Here is a 23655-nt window from a genome sequence, read left to right as displayed (position 1 = left end):
AAAGTTCGCTGGTATCGAACATGCTACGCGCGGATATTTTCCGCAGCGTCACGGACGGCCGATTCCGCCGTCGCGAACACGAGACATTGTCACGAGATTTCGCTGTCGTAAATCTTCGGCGCTATATCGACGACCGGCGGAGTGACGCGAATGATATTCGCCCCGTTGCGGCTAGAATGCATTCATATATATCGCGGTACATATCGTGTCGCTCGTAGCCTGTCCCGGCAGGAAGCGGCTATACACGGCATAACTTGTAGCCGTGTCGTGATAGCGACACTTCATAAACATGGACTGGCGTCATGTCGCGGTATCGGAGCGAGGCCCTTTACAACGCGTCGATCGTTATCCGTCCGCCGATGGACATCGACATCGGACGCACGTTGTGTTTACGAGCTGTCTCGCGTAAAAATGCGTCGAGAACCACGCGCGAGAGACGGAGAGAATCAATGAGCGCGTCTGTGCGAAAATTTGGATTTCCGTCTCGTCACGAATTCTTCTTTTATTTTTTGTGTTCCGTGTATCACGTATCCCGTAAGACCATTGTTAATCCTCTATAACTATGTCATATAGTTTTGATGCTAAATATAAGAAATGATAGAAGTGTAATTTTTAAACTTAACTTGGTCTATACACATAGATTGTGTATCATTGTTACCTTTGGACGATAATATTACCATTAAACAATTTATAACAACCATTTATTTCTGTTTGTCATGGCAGAATAATGTATGACAACATTTCAAGATCAATGTTTACATACGAGTTTGTTTACATACGAGTCCTTCTGACTTTATTGTGTCTGGAGCTTTTTTGCAGCTTTTTCATGACTTTTAGTATCTATTGAAACTGAATTTACTCAAATAACTCTAGATTTGCTATATAATTTATTTTGTCTCTCGTGTGAATGAATGTCTTAAAATTCTTTAATGATTAAGACTAAAGCTTCGAATAATGCGTACTGAGATGTTATCTCGATAATTATTGATGGGATATAATTAAAAAACTATCTCCATAAATATTTTGTCGTTTGATTAAACTATAGCGGAATATTATCGAAAATAATAATATCTCACCACTAACCTCCTAACTGTAAAAAGTCCATAGAGAGTGTCCCGAGAGAGATGAAGATGAAGGATGAAGAGAAGAGATGAAACAGCGATCACTGCGTTTCCTCAAATTTTACACTCCGCGTGTCGTTTCCTGCACAATTCGACATCGTGTATATTATTGTGTAAATTTCAACATATTCGTATCGTCATGTAATATTGAAATTTACATGACAATCGACGAAATTTAGACATGCAATATTCTTGTCCCCCCCATTTCCCGCTCACTCAATCAAATGTTTCTTGATTAACAAGATATCTCGACGATTATTTATTTATGCCATATCACGATTAGACATCGTTATCGAATTTCATACCGTTCGATCAAAAGCAATAATGAAATATCCCAGATAATACAAATTATAAATGTACCTGTGACCGTCGCTGCCGAACGTTTCGCGAATTTTTCGAGAAGGATCGACAATAATGGACGATGTTGCACACGGCACTATCTCACACCTTCGCGACGACTTTCCATGCTTCGACTCAAGTTCACGAAGACAATTATCGCCCATGCTCTGGTAGATCCTCGTCAACAATGCTCGAACTTTTCATGATCGAACAAACCCGACTGATCTAGCCCATTAATCCTGGGAAAGAAACGAAGAACGATAAGCTGGCCGATAATACATTTTCCGTTTGAAAGTGCGTAACTCAAGCAGCCAACTTCAGACCGCATATCTTTCATTTCGTCCGATCGCATGCTTCAATAGCCAAAATGGCCGGCGGCTCTGATTGGAGCATTGAGACAATCCGATAATTCTAATAATCGCGCGTTAAATGTAGCCGCCAATAATTAGAAGATAATTACGAATGTTGTATCGCGACGAACATACATTACTACGATGCTATCGGCGGAATGTTCGTGAATAATGGTGCGTAGAGCAGAGCAGGAAATCGCGAGATATCGAAGTGACGTTAAAGTAGCGAGAAAATGAGCGAAAATTCGCTCCTTAGTCGCGACTTGATCATTTTCTCGCCGTTTCGACGTCATTTCGATGTTATCGAGATATTTTATCGTTGGCCGGAATATGCTCCTCCTATATCCCTCATCACCGAATTCGGGATGCCGAAAGCAATATGGACGCTGATACGATCGAAAAGGTCCCGCTTTACAACGCGATTCCGCGGTGCTACATCCGTACGCTATCATTTTTATGTGTATGTCAGTATGCCTACACGCAACATTATGTGACGAGACAACTTTCTGAACGAAGAAGAGGCATTCAAGCGCAAAATCTCGAAGTAAACTTACCGGAATCATCGGAGCGAAGAGACCACCTACCACCCAGTACCACCTCCAAATTCGAAATGGACGAATCAAGATGGTGAACTTCAATATATTAGCATTACCAGCCATTGCATCGATTACATTCGATTATATATCGATTTTTCTGGTTCATCGAAAATGCATAACTTTCATTGGCTATTCGGGGGAGACGAACCAATCAGAAGACGACATTGACCTAAAGGCCTTTGCACGCAAAAAAGCGTACAAGCGTACACCGTAACCGTAACCGTAATTTTAGTAGTTTCCAACACATAATTAAATAGAGTAACGCAAGTGAAATTCCGTCTTAAAGTTACGCTTACAGAATTTCACTTGCATTACTCTATTTAATTGTATGTGTCGGAAACTACTAAAATTATGATTTACGGTTAACGCTTTTTTACGTGCAAAGGTCTTAATATTGCGACGAAATTAATATAGCTGTGTTCAGAAAACACAACGGTTACAACGATTGAGTAATTCATTAACGTTACTGGTCCAAATAAAGATCTAACAGTAAAGACCGATAATCACTAATCGCTCACTGAGCGCTATGCGTTTTCTGAACGTAGCCAATCTTGTTATCATCTTTTTGGTAAAAATACACGCAGAAAATATATCGAAGTGAGATTGCGTAAAATACGGAGAAAAAATAATGCGGGATATCACGAGCGTGCGACAGGGGCAAGTTGGCATTCGCACCCGGCGCTTTATCGACGGAGCTTCCGCGGACGGCGCTCGACGTTATTCCGGTGGGTACGTAGAATCTCTGCAGGCCGCGTCGACGGCCGGTCGGATTGCCGTGACGTCGTCGTGGTGCTCTCCCCGTGTGCTCTCTCCTGCGTGCGTCGACACGTTTTGTGTGCATTGTGAATATTCGTGCTGTGGCTGCGTGACGCGGGTGTGTCAGGTATTTTGCGCTGCGTGATTTACAGTACACGCCGCGTGCGGAACGAGTGCGAGGCGCGCCGTCGTCTGTTCTGATTCGCGGATACAACCGCAGCGAAATGCGTGCGCGAACGATCGCGGACATGGCTGAGGGAAAGAGAAAGAGAGAGAGAGAGAGAGAGAGAGAGAAAGAGAATATGTGCATGCGAAAAGGAACGGAAGAGCCGCGACATGTTCGTTGAATTTGCGAGAATCGGCCGAATCCGCGACGTCGGCGAGTCATCGCGACTCGGAATGTAACATCTTTTTCCAGATGCGTTCGTCGTCCCCGTGCTGATAGGTGAGGTTAAGTTTTGCGGTGCGATGCAATGGCTCGGTTCGCTCGTCGGCCGCCTCGCGGCAGCACCATCTAACGACGACGGCGGGATGGAAGGCTCAGCGCGCCGCCATTCGAATCGATACGCTGCAGCGGCGATGCGTCGCCGTTACGTCGTGCACGGACTTGTTCTCGGGTGTTCACGGGACTCGGTTGCATGAGGTTTCAGGTTTGCGATGTACATATTCTAACCTTCGACCCGTCTCTAAGCTCGAATAAGCTTTATAAGCTCGAGAAGTTCATCGATGATCAATCGCGCATAGGTTATATCAACTCGCTTATCGAACGAAATATGGCGGAATAAAAGTATAAATGCGTTGCTCGGAAATAGAGAATACAAGTCGAGCGAGTTTGTCATCGTTACTAATTGCATCTAAAATTGGTGATCTCAGCCTGACTGGTCGCGTCGTGTCGCATTGCCGACGTCTGCTCCGCTCGGGATGGATCTGCTCCGCGGATTTTTCACGATTAACGCCGGCTTCGGACGCGATCCTGATCAGAATGGCGCGTTTCCGAGATCGCGCGTTAGTCGTGTGCGTCTAGCGATCTGCAAAGCGAGACGACGTCGTAAAAGGGGTGGGTCGGTCACGCCGCGGCGCCAAGGTGGCTCTCTCTCGGGCTGTCTCTTTCTCTCGAGGTAGCATCGCGAGCGGAACACTCTTCGCCAGAGAAAGAGGGAGAGGGAGGGGGAGGAAGACGCTCCTCCATTATCGTAATTTGCAAATTTCCCCGGGACCGCGATGAAAAACGACCACGAGGCGCCGTAGTTTCGCGTTGAAACGCGCGACTGCGGTGAACAGGGGAGGATGAGGGGGAGAGAGAGAGAGAGAGAGAGAGAGAGAAAGCGAGGGAGGCCGAGGGATCGCTTAGGGGGTGAAAAGAGAGGTAGACTGCCAAGCGTGGGGAGAGGAGGAACAGGAACCGCGAAGACGGTGGCGGATTGGCGGCCTCGGGCGCGGTTGCGGATTCTCGGCGTGATGCCGGTGATTCGCGGCTTTGGTGCCCAGTAATCCCGGGTCCCCTCGCCCGGACATGCTCCTTCTCCCTTCTCGTCCTCCTCCTCCTCCTCCTCCCCCTCCCTCTGCTGCTTCTCCTGCACCTCTCCTCTACCTTGCGTCTACCTCTTCCTCCTCTCGAGTCTCGCGTAACCCTCTCAGTCTTTGATATAGCGCGGCCCGTCGTATGCCGCGGCGGGGCGAGACGGGCGGGAGGGGGCTCAATCTCACGGTAAATACAGCAATCACTCGATGTGCCGTCCGCATTAATATAATTAGTTACCGCGAGCACTCGAGAGCGATGCCGGGGAGCGGATTCCGCCTCGCTCCGCTCCGGGCGGCGCACGCACACGCGAAATATCGCCGCAGCCGCGCTTAAGTATTTCGGCTGAATGCGAGTATCGGGGACAGCATGCCCTTCAGCGGCTCTTCGCGACGACAGACGCAGTCACTCGGCTGTTCCTCGGCTATTAAATGATGAACGATGTGAAGCACCATCGTTTTCTTGCTTTGCCCGAATTTATATTTAGTCGCGCTCAGAATAGTTGAAGCACCTGCTCTTACGTCTGTAACAGCGGCGGTGCGATGAAGTATCAATCGCGTGAAAGTGCGCAAAACGAGTCCTCCCCGTCGCTGCGCCTTGCGAAGAAAACTTCGCGCGAGTGAAAATCGCAACAATCGGTCGATGAGATATGCGTGTTCCCGACAATGACCCCGACAATGACATTGAGTCACACTTGGCTACCGGGGACTACTGAGCTCGCGTGGCACTCGTTCCGCAACATCGTTCTGCAGAAGATGAGGAGACAGATTTGGGCGCATTGAGATGCACGCACCCGGTGCGTATTAACGCAATGCTTGTTTCCACAGCATGGCTCCGAAAAAGATCGAGGAACCCGAACGGAAGCCGCTCATCGGTCGCGTAGGTACTAACTTAAAAGTTGGCATAGTCGGGATACCGAATGTCGGGAAATCGACTTTCTTCAACGTACTCACCAAGAGCCAAGCGGCGGCCGAGAACTTCCCCTTCTGCACCATTGACCCCAATGAAAATAAGTATCTCGATTTCCTTTATAAATCTAATTTTAACGACACGACGAATCTCTCTCTTGTTCCGTTACAAAGTATACAGAGAAAAATATCCTACTGTTGAGGAAACTGTTCGTTCTATCTTTCTTCTTTTAAGTAATAGTTATTTTCAGTGAAATATTTTCTTGATAACAGTCTTTGATAATTTTAAATATACTCATAAATTTTCAGTAAACTCATTATTCCAAAGAGAAATTAATTTTCTTTTCAAGAAGTATTATAAATTTATATTCTATATAGGAAGCAAAATGAATATTTTGTTTTAATTCAATATTCCTGTTTTTTAATTTAATATTCTTGATTGAAATATTAAACTTACTAGGATTCAGAGTATATTTTGAGTAATTCAGGATGTATTTTGAATAAATTTGGTACTCGTGACGAATTTATAATAGATTTGCTGATATATACTTGTATATAATATTTACTTGAAAAAACAGCATGTGTTTTCTTGTATGTAGAATTCAGTATCTAGTCTTAATATTTATTTCGTATTCCTATATTTAACACTCAAATTTACAATTTAAAAATCTCCCTCTCTTTTAGAGATCAAAAAGAATTCTATTTTCAAAATATTCTCCTCTCCTTATTACGTCCACTCATCTCACCAATATCGAGCTCTCGATTTCACATTATGCACGACTCACGTCTCCCCATAACGTATTACAGTGAAGTTTTACCCAAAGTGAAATTTACAAGCGACTTCAACTTCATTTGTTTAATCTCGCTTGAATGCATCGTCAAATAACGATACCGCGAAAAGAATTGATCATCGACGGGAATTCATCGCGAATATTATTGAATATTACTGAAGATAAATGTGTGACAAATCTTCAGAAGAGCCAAAGCAACATGCCGCAGGGGAGTTTCTCGCTGTCGAGTCGATCGTCTCGCGAGAGAACGGCGAACATGCGCTTTCCTCGATCATATATCCGAAAGCTCACTTATATTACGCTTTCACCGAAGACATGCATCCCAAGAAGAGAATTGCCACGGCCAAAACGCTTAAAAAAGAAAAACTTCCATCGCTGGTGTCGCCGACTGAGGAACCCCTCCAGGCTTGGTATATGGACGAAGCTACGAATCGTTACCTTCTAACCGATCCATCGAGCTTCATCATATTTGGAAAACCTGGTTTGAATAGCGTCGACCTGGCTTCAGCAATAGCTAAATCTTGGAACTGCATCTTGATCTCGCCCTTGTCGTTGATACAAGACGAGATCAATATTGGCAGCGAGGAAGGTCAACGTATGAAGGAAACTTTAGCGAACGACAAACGTATAGCACCGGATATCGTCATGAATTTAATACGACGCAGGATTAATATGAGTGATATCAGGCACAGAGGCTACGTCGTCGAGGGCCTGCCGCTCATTCCGCACGAGACGAGCCTCGATCGCAGACGACCAAAAGTTCACGGAGACCAGATATGCGATCGGACCGAATCCTGCAGCCATTCACCCGATCAGTTGCCCGACGACTCGATCTGTCAGACATTTCTTGACCATGAACGGGAAATCCCACGGCAGGTCGACGAAATATTCACTGAATGGCCAATAAAGCCTTCCATCATCATCTACATGATGTGCCCTAAGCAGGACGTGAGCCTGATTATACAACGCAGTCAACGTGCGGAAACAGCAACAGCTGACGCTGTTGTTGAAGATATACCCGAGGATGGATCGAATTCGCCGCTTGACCTTCACCAAGATACAGAAGAGCCACCGATCGTGAATGACGATCGAAGGAATCATTCAGAACGATTCTCCGATATGGAGCAGAAAGTCGAGCTGCAGTGCGATCTGTACATGCGATTGGCGCTGCCGGTGATCGATAAATGGGTCCTGGAGTACGATCCTCAGCGTGTGATCCGTGTGGACGGACGTGGCTCAACGCAGCGTATGCTCCAAACCGTCAACGCGCGTCTACGCATGCTGCCGCTGCAGCCGTCGATCTTACCTCAGCAGATGACAGTCGAAGAGGACGATTCGAATCTTGAAGAAGATGTAAAGGTGAGAAAAGAAATTAAGAAGCTCGAAATGGTAGAGATCTTACAACATAAAGAAATCGTATCCGCCGAATACCCCTGGAGATTGCACGCGTGCGAATTTTGCCCGGTTGCATTGACTCTAGGACGAAAGAAAAAAGGGTACATAGAATACGCAGTGCGGTTTCTAAGAAATATTTTCTTCTTGTCGTCTCAAGAAGCCGTAGACATGTTCGTCGAAAATCCAAGAACATTTCTGTCACCGCCAAATCCCCAGGAGATCTGCAAAATAGCAGTGTGCGGGTCGTTAAGCAGTGGCAAGTCGAAACTCAGTCAGCAGCTAGCGGAGGTCTTCGACGGAACGGTGATAGACATGAAAAAAATCCTGCCTAAGACAGATACTAGATACAATAGATTTAATTATTATACAAATGAAGAGGTTTTAAAGTCGCTTTATTTTATTGAAGAAAGATGGGAGGAGACATTCAAGAATAAGTTATACAGGGACGGAAGGTACGTTGTAGATGGAATTCCCATTGAGAATCTTACGGCAGTTATTAAACAAATCAGATTTGAAGACATCGTCATTTTATGGAATAGATATCTGTTTAATTACAAAAATGACCGGTATTTTCAAGATCAATTTGCGAATTTTAAATATGAAATTGAGCAAATTCGACGCACGCACAAATTTAACGTGATAATGTGCGAACTTTCAAAATTTGAAGATGTATCAAAGATGATCACATATGTAGTGGATTGTTTAAAACTTCCTTCCAAGACCCCAACCAGTGCGACGAACGCAGTAAAGTTGGGAACTACAGAAGAAACAACATTGACGGGAGACAACACGAGCGATGAGGAACGTCCTCCGCACGTTATCGACCTCGAGACGGCCGAGCGGCTTCTCGATTGCGGCTACTATTTCCTCAGCTCCTTCGGCCGATGGTGTCCGGTGCAAGCATACGCCAATGAATCCATACCCGCGGTTCATAGCCTGATCATTCCAGTCATTCATCAGGATTACATCTATTTCCTCGCCGGTGAGGACGCGCTTTCCGCATTCTTGAAGGAACCCTCCAAATATCTCAATCGGGACTTCCGTCCGTCAGCTTTACCGCTTCGAATCGCCGTGATCGGACCACCCAAGTGCGGGAAAACGACGCTAGCGGATCGTTTTGCCAAGACCTATGGCCTTAAGCGAATCACTCGCGATGTAGCCTTGCGTCACATGTCAAAACACTACGGTTGGTCCAAATCGGCGCAGATGGCCGAGGATCAGCTTCGAGCGGGTCAACCGGCTTCCATCGACTCCGTGACACGCGCTATTGAAATACTCTCTCTAGGGCCACGCGCGATCTCGCACGGTTACATCCTGGACGACTATCCTTCGACTCGTGAGGAAACCGAGCAACTGATCCTATCAGGAGTGCAGCCGATGATCGTGCTGGACATGAAAGCGGATCTATTGTTTTGCTTAGAATGCCAGTCTGCGAATGATGGCGATACAAACGCTTCTTCTACTTCCTTCTCCTTTGGTATGTTGCGTTACGAGAACTGGCAAGTGCATCAGGCAAGTTTCCGAGATTGGCTGAAGAAGTTCGCGCGGAACGTCGTCGAGCTGGATGCCATGAAAAGCAAGTGGAACGTGTGGACTCTGGCAGATCGCGCGGTGCGCTCGCGATTCTCCGAGATCACGCTCTACCAGCGTGATGCCGACCTCGACAAAATACATAGTCTCCGGCATATGTGCGTGTCACCTTTTGAGTTCCAAGAGCGGCAGAGTCAGTACAAATCGTACTGTCCCGTCTGTCTGTTCCGAGAGAACGTCCTTCAACAAGCTTCCAGACAACGGATGGACAATCAAGGGATGGTGCAGTTCGAAGAGCACTTCTATTGGATCTGCCCACGGCACATGGCTGTTTTCACGGCAGACCCGCGACAGTATCTACCTCCAATCAACACTGCAAGCTTGCCCGACGAAGTGCCTCAGATATTTGAGCAGGTGGTCGACGTGAAACACGTTTGTTTGGAACGACGTCTTCGTCTGGACGGCTGGTGCCCGGTGACTTACGTCGACGGACCGGAGAAGGGCAAGCTGACGCGCGGCAGGACTGACTTGGCCGTGCTGTTCGGCCAAGGATTGTATCTTCTCTGCAGTGAGGAGTGCCGCGACAAGTTCCTCGCGAGACACCATGACTACTGTAACGTGGAAATCGCGTCTGTTGGCGAAGTCGACCCGCGATACCTGCCGGACAGGGGCTTCTTAGAGCACACGGTGGCGAAGCAGGTGGTCGAAGCGGTGAAGCGAGTCGCCGCACGTCGCCCAAAAATGATCGGCCTGTCGGCGGCTGCCAGCGCGGCAATTTATATCGGCGTCCACTTGAAGACCCACAATGCGGATGTGGACGAGGTCCTTGCCTATGAGGTTACCGACGAGCGGATGGCTGAGCGGGATAAGATTGTCAAGATCGTCACCGACACTGTGAAGACCAGGCCCAATCCGCATGCGTTTTGAACGGAAAATACTATTGTTGTCGCAGACGGGAGTCAAGAGTCCTTGGAATCGAGAGCGTTCGATTGAACCTTCGAATTCCGTTGGGCGACGCGTCAACTTAAGATGCAGACTTGAACGCCCCCGCGTTCTATCCTCTCTGGAGATTGATTATTCGTGTTATCGTGAACCGTTTATTATTAATTGTCAATCGTTGTCAACGCGTTCTCATGGTATTCCGACAGAGACGAAGCTATCCGCGATCTTTTTTCTTTCTTTTTCAGCACGTCGCGTCCCGGTGCCCGACGCCAGGTTCGACTATCTCTGTGAATATTTTAAGCCAGCTAGGTAAGAAACGAGCGACGAGAAACGTTCCTAAAATATATCTCGGAGCGGCGGGGCAGAGGGGGGGGGAGGGGAGTTAGGGGAGAGAGTTAAGGGTAAATGTGTAAGCGGAATAAAAGCATACACAGCGCCGCCTAAAGATGTACCCTTGTAAAGGGAAACGAGTCGGAATAACCGGGGGGACACATTTCCATACTTCTTCGCTTTTATTCTCGCAAGAAGACGGTGGAAACGCGCGGTTGGGGGACAGGGGAGGGGTGGGTTGAGAGGAAAGGCGAAAGGAGTCGATCTGCAATGCAGATTGCGCGAAATTCGTCTACGAAACGTAGAGGTCCGCGGCGACGTATTCGCCGCGGATGTACTACATGTTCTTCTTCTTTATTCGCGTTGCTACACCGCGGCGGATTAACGTCGACGAGGGTAATGTCGGCCGAGGTTGATTCTCTTTCGTCGACGAGCAAATAAAACACGCGTCGACGATAATGAATTCGTACGGATCGGACAATTCGGAGAGTTCAGTTCGACTCTTGGGTCGAGTCTCAGCATACGACGAGAACGGATTATCCGATAAGCGAGTATTTCTCGTGAAAATGTACTTGCAATGATATGTGCTTTGATTTGTATTAGACGTAAATTAAATATACGATAGATGTTATATCGGAATTGTCATTTGTATTATACACATATGTGACATCGATGTTGAGTATTGATCGATTGAAATCGCGCTTGACTGAAATAATTAAAATTAACGTCAAGTTTACGCGATTACCGTTTTAATCGAATCCTCTGATTTGACTCATTATACACGCTGATTAACCAATTCATTCGATCAACCGATCGAATCATTACGCACATTGCTTTTCATTATTGTTTCGTCGATTGTTGCAAGCAAGATCTCAATCTACTTATGCCCAACACAACACCATGTGACATAAATCAGACCTACCCGAGTCATGGAGTTTTTTTTGCGTGTGAGACGAAGTATCGAGCGCGAGCGACGTCGAACTGACAGCGAAAGCTCTATGGACACGACACTGAACGGAGAATAATCCGGCGTCTTGATTGGAGAAACGACAATATTTGATTAGCAGACGTGAGCGTCACCCCCTCGTGTCACTTTGGGTTGAGAGAGAGAGAGAGAGAGAGAGAGAGCGGTCCCAGCCGACCGATCAATCTCGATCGGCTAATAAAACTCCGGCTGGGTCGCAGAGCGGCTAAATGCGCTCGGGCTAAATGTAAATCGCGCTTGTCTTGCGCGACGAGATTCGACGTGAATCGAAACATTGAAAATGCGAAACAGCCGGTCGGATCAAAGAGCGGCCGATTCATCCGTGCCTCTCGCGCGCGTTCGCTCCATTATCGTTCTCTCGTCTATGTCGGCGGCGGCAGCAGCCACCCCGACTACCGGCACGTGTCGGATGATTCGACGATCCGTGATGAAAGCCGGCTAATACACTGTCTCCCTGTCCCACGCCACGGCCAGTCCGTCCACTTTCGCCGACGCCTCCCTTCAAAGGCTAATTGTTTAATGAGCCCGTTGGCATTAGCATTTAAATATACCTCGTTGTCACCGGCCGCTCCCCTCGTTTCCATTCTGCGCGCGAGCGAGCGAGCGAACGAACGAACGAACGAACGAACGAACGAACGAACGAACGAACGTGTGCATCGTCGCGATGGCACATGCCTTCGACCTTTAATCGCGCCCGTCATCATCGCCCTGACCCACGTGGCGAGGGAATCGGAGCCCTGTTAGACACGCGATAAAAACGCGATCTCGTTGGGACGAGATCTCGCGCCGTTGCTTCCCCTTTCTCAGCGGAGAAGATCGCAATTCGAAGTATTCGTAACCGGAACTTGGAATTTCCAGCAAAGTCCCAGCTTTCCTGCACGTTATGGACATCGCTGGGCTGGTGAAGGGTGCGGCCGAGGGACAGGGGCTGGGGAACAGCTTCCTCTCACATATCGGAGCTTGCGACGGCATCTTTCACCTTTGTCGTGAGTATCACGTCAATTGTCACGAGCCCCCGTCGTCCGTTTGTCCTCCTCGGTTATTGTTCGTTGCATTTCACTCAGCCGTTTTAATGTTCTCTCGTCGCCGAAGCGTCGCGCGTTGTGCATCCTCGCGCGAAGACAGATAACAACGAGCGACCGCGTTTCGCGCGGGAATACACGCCCTCCGCGCGCGATATTGCTCGATAAGGGTGATTACGGATTGGCGTAGGTGAGAATTTTCGTCGATGGGATCGGGAGATTAGTTACGAGCGATATTTACCCACTTCGCGCGATCGCGCGGCGGTGGTCGTTTTACGACGCGCACAATACAACGTGTTCCTCGCGAGGCGCGTTACCGGCGCGTTATGACCGCCGTTAAGTACCTTCCTGGAAGCTCGTTGCGTTATTACGCCCGACGATAATAGAATCGTGCGATTTACGCTTATCTCACGTGCGAATTCGTGTGCCCGCGATACATAAATAAACGCGCGTATGCCTCACGCTTGTGCTTGCAAATCACACTGGAAATGCTGGCGACTTTGTTTTATGCGAAAAGAGAAATTTTGTCTCTGTATAGAAGGGAGGGATTTGATATCTTTCGTCGAAAGTGGCGAAATTTTACGTTTCGCGCGAATTCATTTTTATCTTGGATTTTTGCGTTTCTTCGTGAGAGGAATTTAATACGAGGAGGTGTGGAATTCAATTGATCGCAGTAATGTTCAGTTAGGGGAGCGTGCAGATTAATTTGATTGCGGCAATCTTCATTATTGATTGTGCAATTGAGTTGAATTTTCTTTTGTCAACTTGCGCTCTGGAGATTTCTCGTCGCGGCGCGGTATCGTATGATCGTCGATGAAAATTCGCTCACGGCGCACGGCGACGTTCGATTTCTCGTGTCCGCGGGGGTCGCGGAGAGCGTTAACCTGCTCGTGTTTCACGTCGCTATAATATAACACGTAGTAATTCACGCAAAATGATCGTCGGCTAGATATTACATTCGTACTGAGAATAACATTTCGAAAGGCAGTTTCGCCGGTTAATACATCTTGCCCGGGCTGCCGACAGGTGGTAATTTTTTCAATTAAAGCAACCCGGCAATCTTCGCGTGGCGGTGGCTCGCTTAAACAGTCGACATGCGAGAGCTTCGTCGTCGTCGAGGCGAGTGTTACTCACGAAGACGAACGCCCAGAAGCGTGGCTCGCGTTTTCTACCGCCCGCTACTCGTGAGATCTACTCATTGTGCCCCTATCCTTCTTTCCCCGCACCAGGTGCCTTTGAGGACGACGACGTCACTCACGTGGAGGGCGACGTGAATCCCGTGAGAGATCTCGATATCATCAGCGAGGAGCTGCGATTGAAGGATGTAGAATTTTTGAACACGCACCTCGAGAAACTCGAGAAGCTGGTTATTCGCGGCAACGACAAGAAATTGAAGCCTGAATACGTGAGTATCTGATCATTACCTCTTTCTTTCTCTCTTGAGAAAGAAAGAAAAAATCGTTCGAACGAAGAACATGCCTTTTTCGTAAGAATGATTGAAAGATAATTCTATTCTCCTATAGAGATTCTCTTGTTTATTTTTACTATTATATATTTTGCTTCTTTTAATAAAATGTTGCAAACATTTTTAATCTTATTAGATTCTTAATAAATTTAAACAAAATCTTAATTGAATTTTTTTAATAGATTTTTTAAATTGTTCTGAATATTTTTTAATTTCTTGCATTTTTATAAAAGTTTTATTCCATTAAAATTTCCTCTAAAATCTAAAGTTTTCTAATTCTATTAAAAAAAAAAATAAGTAAATTTCCTTTTTATTTTTTGTAAAAAACCTATGGGGAAGAAAAACAATCGTGAAACATCGATTCTTGAAAACAATTAGAGCTACTCAAGAGAAAAACTCAAAATTGTTACAACAGATGTTAAGATATCGGCTGTCAATGTTATTGTGTAACCCTGTCGTATTAATTACTTTATATATTACAATCCACATGATGTAACTACTAATATTTTCCGCGCTATCCCGACATCACCATTATTATCGCGATAATTTCATAAATCCCGCGAGCGCTTTCCGAAAAACCGCCGTGACGATTTTGTCGTCTGACCGACCCGTTTCCATCGATGCGTGTTTACGCTTTACGCGGGTGTTTACCCGCTTATAATACGCATGTTGCTTTCTACAAGCAAACCACGCGATCCACGATCGTTAATCCTCCTTTCTCTCTCTCTCTCTCTCTCTCTCTCTCTCTCTCTCTTTCTCGGTGCAACGTTTCATTTACTATCTATGTATGTGTACGCGCATACCTTTTCACATACAAAATACCTGCGAAGCCGCAACGTGGTTTCGCACATGGGAGCCCTTCGTTTCCGTGGTTTCGGAACGAGCGGTAGACACGTTTAAAGTACTAAAGACCCCGGTGTGCTCGTTACTCCATCGTTCCTGTCGATTTCGCCGAGCAAATTTCCTCGTCACGAGACTCTAAGAAATTTCCTCGCGTTCTCTATCTCTCTCTCTCTCTCTCTCTCTCTCTCTCTCTCTCTCCCCCTCCCTCCCTCCCTCTCTCTCTCTCTCTCTCTCTCTCTTTCTCTCTCTCTCTTTCTCTCTCTCTCTCTTCTTTTCAACCCTCTCGCTCAAGCTTCATACGTACGTACGCGACGTATGAGCCTACCTGCCCCTAGCATCTACTCACAAGTATATCGCAGCCCCTTTGTCGGAGCAACTACGAAATTACCAAGGAAATTAAGAGAACGCGGGTGAAGCGGGGCTTCCTGGAACCAGTCGATCGTCGGATTACCCTCCTTCCGCGGATTGACCCCCTGGCAATTACCGATCTCCCCCCTCGGTCTCGACTTCGCAATTTGGCAAAAGTTTTCGAGGATTCGAAGCTACCTTTTCGTCCTCTCTCTTTCTCTCAGCGGCGGCAGAGGAGGAACTAATAGGACCTCGCGGCCGACGTGTACAATCCTCTAATCACGATTCGATCGCGAAATTATCCTATCCTCGATCGGCCGCGTTTCGTTCGTTTGTTCGCTCGTCCGTGCAACCGAATCTCGTTGGCCGGCCGGCGAGATCGACGACGAGGTCGGTCATCGGGATCGATCACTGAGAATCGCGGCCGTTACGCAAGGTGCACGAGCAACAGCATTCCTGAACCATTTGGGCGGAAATCTTATGCTTAATCGACATCTCATTCTCAGGATACGCTTCTGAAGGTTAAGGGCGTTCTGATGGAGGAGAAGAAACACATCAGGTTCGCCGACTGGAGTGCCAATGATGTGAGTTTATAAAGTTCATGACAACAAACAATTATGTACTTAGTAAATAAAAGACCCAACGGTAAAACGGGTATTATAGTATAATATTAACAGTCTGTTAATTAGAAATGCAATTGAATCAAAGAACACAACTTTTAATAAAAATTGATTGTGCTCTCCGTTAATTGAAAGTCGAACCAAACCTCTCGATACTCATCCGATACTTGTATTTGGCGTGCGAGTTAGTTCCTCACTTGGACGTTCTGCTTTCAGATCGAGGTGCTCAACAAATACCTGTTTCTCACGTCGAAACCCATCATCTACCTAGTGAACTTGTCGGAGAAAGATTACATACGCAAGAAGAACAAATGGTGCGTATCAACATGATGTTTCGAGCAGCGACCGACGTTCGCTCAGAGTGATTTGTCTTGCATTGTATTTTTTTCGTATTCTTCCGCAGGTTGATCAAAATAAAAGAGTGGGTTGACAAGAACGACGCGGGCGCGATCTTGATCCCCTTCAGCGGCATCTTCGAGAACAAGGTCCTCGACATGGACGAGGCGGAGCGCGCAAAATACTTCGAGGAACACAAAGTCACCAGGTTGGCTATCGGCTTCTCCACGTCGTCCGTTACGACGATCATTACCTTCACTCTCCTGGGAAAGGTTCTCGCGCGGCTCGCTGTTGCTGTCGCGCTCTCAAATAAGAGGGTCTAACTGCGCGTCGCTCGCCGTCGCCGTTTAAACTCAGAAGTTCGGTAGTTCGAGCTCCCTCTTTCTCTCCCTGTCTCCCCCTCTCGCTCAGGCATATATTCGTCGTTCGTTGCTGCTCGTCTGCACCTCGACGACGAAGCGCCGCGAGATTGCAGGGGCATGAGGGAAAAAAGGTCGAACGTTCGTAAAAATCTCAGCGAACGCGTCCGTCTGCTTCGACGCGGTTCGGGGTTCCCACATTTAGCTATGCACCGAGTTATCCTCTAACGGTAATAATAATGGTGGTGGCCGAGCCCGGCCAAGCGTCTAGACTCGTCCCCTTCCGTTCTCCCTTTCCTTCTCTTCGCCACGTGGGACGACGTGGGCTAATAAAAACGACGACGACGTGGCCCGCTGCTCCGACGTGGCGCATTATATTTTTTACGAACAGCTATTCAAATTCTTGCAAAATTGCATGAAAACCCCTCCCGCCCTCGCGGGCACACGCTGCTATAATCGCGGTGGTGGGTGGAGCAGAGTAGTAATCGACGGTGGTTCGGTAATTCGATTGGTTAGTGGGTCATTCGTACCCCACGGGCGTGCGTTGCACGTGGTGTAACGCTCATAAAGTCCGCGCGTACCGTCTCTTTTTACGCACCGGTTCATATCGGCGTCCTTTCAATCGTCCCATGTTTCAACCATAGGACCGTAATTACGAGCTGAGATTTAATTAACCGCGTCGTTGAATAATCGTGCGGAGATTGCGAATAGTACGTTCTTCTTTCTCTTCTCTTTGGAGACGCTGCAGATCGTCATTCCAAACGCGGACGCAAATAAATATTTAAAAGGAGCGAAAGAAACCGGCAGGGCGATGAGAGATGGAGAGGGGTGAACGGGATACGCGGAATGTATTTTCCCGTAGCGTTCATTATCCACCGTCAGACTCTCGCGGAAGCGATTCGGACAGAGAGGATTCTGAAGAGGAGAGGCCTATGATAGTCAAGTTTTGCCTAATAATCGGGGGGATACAAACGAAGGGACGGCAGATACCGTGATTTTATTTCGAGACCGCAGATAACCGAGGAGGCGCCACGGGTACGGGTCTCCGTCGGAGAGTCGGAATGATAAAATTGCGGTATTAAGTCGTTCGGCTTTATGTGTATTCTCTGAACTCTCGGAGTTCGCCGGGCCCATCGCACGTTGGACGTTGGGCTCCACTTGCGCTAACCTGTCATTAGACGGTATTTGGCCCAGGACAATCTTATTCCACAATGCCGCGCTCGGACACCTCTCTCCTCTCGCACTCTTTTTCTTTCTTTCCATACGCCCTCATTTTGCGATCCAATTCTTAACTGAAGATAATAGATAATCTATTTATCATTTCAGTATATTTAAAATATTTTCTTTTTACTTTTTAACAAAGAGATGAACTCGTCGCAAATCTGTATCAACCATGTCTTTTTTCCTAAACAGTGCACTCGATAAAATTATTGTACAAGGCTACAAGGCACTGCAATTGCAATATTTCTTCACGGCTGGTCACGATGAAGTTAAAGCATGGACGATTCAGGTAAGCACAAATTCATAATGTTTAATGAATTAGTGTTGGTAAATTAAATCTTGATTTAATTTATGTTATTGTTCATAATTTGTATTATGATATAATTTTTATGTTAAAAGAATCATGTCCTATACTATACGAAAAAAAAAAACAAAAAATTACGTCATCTTTATTAAATGTTATCTTTATTAAACTTACATTATCTAATTACAGATCTAATATTTGATTTATCTTTCCTAATATAATATCTATGTTTAGATAAGATTTATAATTAAATTGAGATTTATTTTTTGTTGTATAGAAAGGCACGAAGGCACCTCAGGCTGCTGGAAAAATACACACGGACTTTGAGAAGGGATTTATCATGGCGGAAGTAATGAAATTTGACGACTTTAAGAACGAGGGTTCGGAGGCCGCAGTCAAGGTGCTGAAGACGAGATAATTCTCATTTTAGTTATTATATAACACACAACTTCTCTTATCCGCTTATCACGCTCTTACCACTTTGTCGACAGGCCGCCGGAAAATACAGGCAACAGGGTCGTAATTACGTGGTCGAAGACGGTGATATTATCTTCTTCAAATTCAACGCGGGCGCTGGATTAAAGGATGCGAAGAAGAAGTGATGGCACGCGTTTCTCATGTTGTTGCTCGTTCACTTGTACATCAACATGATCCTGCTGTCTTGGTGCACGCATCAAACACGCGTCAATCAGTCCGACTCGCTTCCCGATCCTCCCTGAGTTCTTTTTTACTCGCGTTATACATTGCAGCGTGATACATTGCGGAGCGTCTCTCACGACGATCACACGACGGTGACAATTATTTTTCTATTGATTCCCTTCCCGTCCCATTCGTCTATCGTGCTCTTATGATTATATTGCACACGACGCGTCTCATCGAAGTAATTCAATGTTCTTCTTGTTGAAAATTACGGCGCTAAAAGGGCGACGTGAAACTTTAAAATAGCAACGGACTTTGTGTCTTCTCTTAGCGAGTAATGTGTTTCTTGCGAGCGCAGAAGCGGCGCCGCATTTTCACGATTATCACTGTGTACATAATTAGCGAACTTCTTCGGGTCACGTTCTGCATTTCTTATCTTTGATGCAACACGCGCGAGCCAGAGTGGTGTGTATGTGTATGTGTGTGCATGTGTGTGCATATGTGTGTGAAGGGAATCGAGGAGAGGGAATGACGTGTACATGAAGCATTTCTTTGTACCGCTCTGTATTTATTCGACGACTATTAAAATAGATTGACGTAAAAAAGAAAAGAAGATTGCAGCTGTGTTTTGCGAGAATTCACTTCGTCGCGTGCACTTTCTTGCAATTGCGACGATTTATCGCCCGCGTTAAAGCGGTACACATTAATCACATATTCAGTTTCTAGATGGCACGGCAGGCTCATATTTACGAGTCTTGGCTACACTAATAACAAAATCGTGATTTCTAGAAGCGCCCTTTCTCTCTCTCTCTCTCTCCTTGTAACAGTGAGCTTTACAGTATACTAAAGTGAGTCTTCAAAGAGATAAATAATTGGATAAGTTACTTCATCTTTGTCAGTAACATATCTCATTTAAGGTTCTGAAAGTACAACTGACAAAGATAGCAACCCATCCAACATCTATTCGTTTTCTTGAAGGCTCAATCTAGTATACCATAGAGTTCACTGCTTTCTAACGCGATAACGCAATTGACGTCATTCAAGTCTCGATTTCGATTTTAGACTACTCCTCCGACCAAACGATCGCACCATCAACCATTTTTAAAAGTCTCGTTGAACAATCGAGATTTGAGCCATTGATAGAACTCCACTTCTAGCGCGAGAGCCATTTGTAGGGACGCATTTCTATCTCGTAACTTGAAAGGCACCGTGGAGACAGTGGGGCGCTTCTCCTTCAGTCCTGCAAAGCGAAAGAACTAATTTATCAGCGACAAGAACGTAATGTTGAATCAGCAGGAAAGAAGCGTCTCGCGTCTATATAATAAATATTTTATCGGCGATATACTCACGGAATTGCTTGTAAATACGAACGGCGTCTTTGAAGAAATAAGGAAACTCAAGCGCGAGTGCGTTTAACGATTCTTCCATGTAATCCAATATGCCAACGACGGGATACCATCGAACAACGTTCGCTTTCGCTCGCGCCAACGCCCACGTGTTGTTCCGTTCTCTAAAGAAAAAAGGGAAAATATATCAGTTTGCACCTAAGGTGAATGTTCTGGTTGTTGATAGCGTCCATTTGGTAACAAATGTGCACTCGTTTTCTTTAATAAATCAACCGATACGAGAGCTCTTCCATCACAAAAATGTATTCTTATCTTAGGTTTTATATGTTATCCGTCACAATAGACGTATATTTTTAATTTATCGATTTATTCTCACGATAAGATTACTTGCTCATTAATTGGGACATTTGCTTTGATAGCAATTTTTGCCGATTCAATGCGTCTCTTTGGATGATAATAGAAATCGTACGAATGATTACAGTTGCGATATATTGTAAAAGAAGCATTGTTATCGTTGAATAGCGTCGATCGTATAATAGCAGTTTTATTTTCTCCGCGCAAGTATTCGCCATTCTTCCATGATGGGTGTTCGAATGAAATCATATTAGTAATGGCTGTTATATTTCTTTCCAGGACACTTGCGCGATTCTCAATCGCGCGATAACACTCGGGTGTGAATTACTAAAGCGCCCGCGCGCACGTGGTGTGCAAGCGTGTTGCATAAAATTTCGCGGATGATGAAGACTCGCTTATATTCAAACCAGGATGTAGACATGTTATTGTACTCACGTGCAGCGAGGTTCCTGACCGCAGAAATGAGGTATGGCGCCGCGGTAGAACACTCTTTCCTTTCCTTTGCTGTACCTAAACCATCGTGCGCATCATGTATTATCTCGTTTAGAGCTTTAAGAGCGACTGACTAGTAGTAATAATGATAACAGCAATATCAAAGATGTCACTTTACAAGCGACTCCATTAACGCGTTCTCCATTAGCTCGTGTTTAGACTGGACTACTTCAATAACTCCTGATATGTTCTCGTCATATAATCTTGAAGAACGATGCGACGATGAAGTACATACCTTCGCCAGATCCGCGGGTCCAACGGGTCTCGCACCAGAGATATGAAACTCGGTCCTTGTCGCCCGAATTCGGAGAAATTCAGGAACCTCACGTCCCCGTCGAAGCTCAAGGGAATGGCTTCCTGCTTGATGATGCTCGTCATCTCCTCCACCAGCAACTCCTGTCGAACGGAGAATTTTTTATCTTTTATTATTATTGAAGATTATGTTTATGATTTTGTTTTATAATTCTCCCTTCCTCTTTCTTCAAGGCTCGTGCAGTCGAACTCAAGGTAGAAATTCATTCTCGGCTAATACTCACTTGCTGTAGAGTCGAAAGCAGCCCGTGGTCACCTGCTGGTAAGCGTATATGCTTGAAAGCGTTGTAACCCTGCAGACGCTGCAGGATCAGTACCATCAGCTCGGCACCTGCGCCAGGTATGCGCGTCAGCATAAGTACGTGTTTGTGCATGTACGGTAAGCGTCCACGACCGCTCAGTTCGGCGAGGGATGGCGTGACGTATCGGCGAGCCTGTGCGACAATCGAGGAATGGTCGTGTAAGTCATAATAATTATTCAAATCGAAGTCTGGGCAGTTATTTTTGAAAAGCAACTGTCGTCGCCGTTATTCTTGCCGAAGAAGTAACGAATCGATGCGATTTTTGTTTATATACAAGTCTCATTTCTATTCATTATATATGCGTGTGTTTTATGTTGTAAAGTAATGATTACATTCATCATCGTTATCCAAGGAAAGGTAATTGCCATTACTGATAAAAAGAAAAATAGTTTCGTCACCAAGTCGTGTCACTGAAAACAATAAATTGCCAGTGAACTTCAACTAACAGTAACATTACACCAATATTATAATTTTCCCCTCAACAGTATTGTTGCGTGAGAAATTAGAACAGTCATGTAAAATTACTGTTACTCGATGTTTGCTCGTAGCAACAACGACGTGACCAGGACTGGCAAGTAACGCGTTACTTGCCAGTCTTGGTTTAAACGCACCTCCGCAATTCGCGTGTCGCGAAAAGTAGCGGAGCAACGTTACCTTGCGTTCGATTCTCAAGATCATTTTGTCTCGGTGAATGGTGAAACGAGGATCGAGTGTCGTTCGAATTAATCGCACGCGACCGCGGTGTAACATAAAAGATATGCTCTCTCTCTCTCTCTTTCTCTCTCTCTCTCTCTCTCTCTCTCTCTCTCTCTCTCTCTCTCTCTCTCTCTCGGTGGTGGACTCACGCTCAGGCGTTCGTCTCACGCTCGGAGAATGCATTCTCATGTTACGTAAACGTAAGTCATCTGCAACACATTGCTCTCCGAAATTACATTCGCCGCTTCGGAATTCGCGTACGCAACGATCCGGCGCAGAATTGTTGCACGAATTCCACGCGAATGTGCATTTTAGCGGAGCGTTACGTGACTCGATTCAGTGCGCATTTGAAAGTATGTTAATTCCAAGTGCTCTCTAATGAAATTAATACGAGCTGTTTAAAAGATTATATTATTTAGGTCATTTTTTCTGTTATCTACCAATTATATACCAATAATTTATACATAACACACTTGTAGTATAACAGTATATCCAAACAGCGCAATTTCAAAAAGATGTCTTAAAGATTACAGACTTGAAAGCTGTTTGAAAAATTTTTTTCAATGCATTTCTTTAAGGCATGTATTGACTTGAAACTTACTTCAGACAAAATCAACTCAAATTTGAACGGTGAATTAGATTTGAATATTTTATTTGAATCATATAATATGTGCGACATTACATTTGCACTCATTTCAATTCAGTTGAAAAGCTCTGATTTAAATTTGGAGTTAAATGTGAGTTTTTCAGCTCAATTGCAATTACAAATGTAATGCCGCTTATAGGCAGATTATGTTATTCAAATGAAAAGCTCAAATCGAATCTTAAATTCAGATCTGAATGTCTCAGGTGCTTTAACAGTTCGTGAGTACTTGCAGCGTGATGGAACAGCTACACGAGTGATTTCAATTAGTACAAAGCCAGTACGTTCGTTTCTTTGTAGAACGAGGAATCACGATGGAATTTCGCCGGATTCGCCACAACGACACGAGATGCAAAAGCGATTGGCAATTGATAGCGAGGGGGAGCCACGCTTGCGCACGGATATCGCTGTCGAAAGTTAACCCACCGATACGCATTATCAGGCGTTGTTCTATTTAACATTCACTACGATCCGAACGACTTCACCTGGCTGCGAGCGACCCATCGATCGTCGCCGCGCGATTCCCACGGCGCATCGCCGCCGCGTTTCTCGACGGCGGGCAGAGCGGAGCCAAGCAGCTCGGTGGACGACCTCGCGATCGTCAGGACGACGAAGACCACGGCCAGGCACGTCGGTAACCACAGCAGAAGGCCGCGGCTCCTGCGCATTTTGGTGAACACGAAGTCCGTTGTTCTTGCTGCGGCATCAGCGAGAGTGCTGCTCGAGCGCACTTGGATTAACGAGACCGTTCGGCCGTACCGAGTAACTGAGGAGAATGTTAGTAGGTCAAC

At 45.9% G+C, this 23655-nt stretch overlaps 2 protein-coding genes across 2 annotated transcripts; one reads left to right on the top strand and one right to left on the bottom strand.

Annotated features, from left to right (window-relative positions):
* The first annotated feature begins 3137 nt into the window (after window positions 1-3137).
* On the top strand, window positions 3138-20063 carry LOC105188806 (adenylate kinase 9). Its single transcript, XM_019843963.2, has 12 exons — window positions 3138-3289; window positions 5509-5694; window positions 6548-10230; window positions 10493-10556; window positions 12421-12548; window positions 13814-13989; window positions 15747-15824; window positions 16077-16174; window positions 16264-16404; window positions 17969-18065; window positions 18358-18480; window positions 18572-20063. Exons 2-12 carry the CDS (start codon window positions 5510-5512, stop codon window positions 18680-18682), a joined length of 4884 nt encoding a protein of 1627 aa, XP_019699522.1. The 5' UTR covers window positions 3138-3289; window position 5509; the 3' UTR covers window positions 18683-20063.
* LOC105188805 (uronyl 2-sulfotransferase) lies at window positions 19212-23654 on the bottom strand. Its single transcript, XM_011150449.3, has 6 exons — window positions 23350-23654; window positions 21448-21657; window positions 21147-21307; window positions 20855-20929; window positions 20069-20229; window positions 19212-19959 (listed from the first exon to the last, which is right to left on the bottom strand). The coding sequence occupies exons 1-6, from the start codon at window positions 23530-23532 to the stop codon at window positions 19811-19813; spliced, it is 939 nt and encodes a 312-aa protein (XP_011148751.2). The 5' UTR covers window positions 23533-23654; the 3' UTR covers window positions 19212-19810.
* Window position 23655: the final 1 nt, after the last annotated feature.

The sequence above is a fragment of the Harpegnathos saltator genome, unplaced genomic scaffold, assembly GCF_003227715.2.
Source record: "Harpegnathos saltator strain DR-91 unplaced genomic scaffold, Hsal_v8.6 scaffold295, whole genome shotgun sequence".
Taxonomy (NCBI): domain Eukaryota; kingdom Metazoa; phylum Arthropoda; class Insecta; order Hymenoptera; family Formicidae; genus Harpegnathos; species Harpegnathos saltator.
This window is presented reverse-complemented; position numbering and strand designations above follow the sequence as displayed.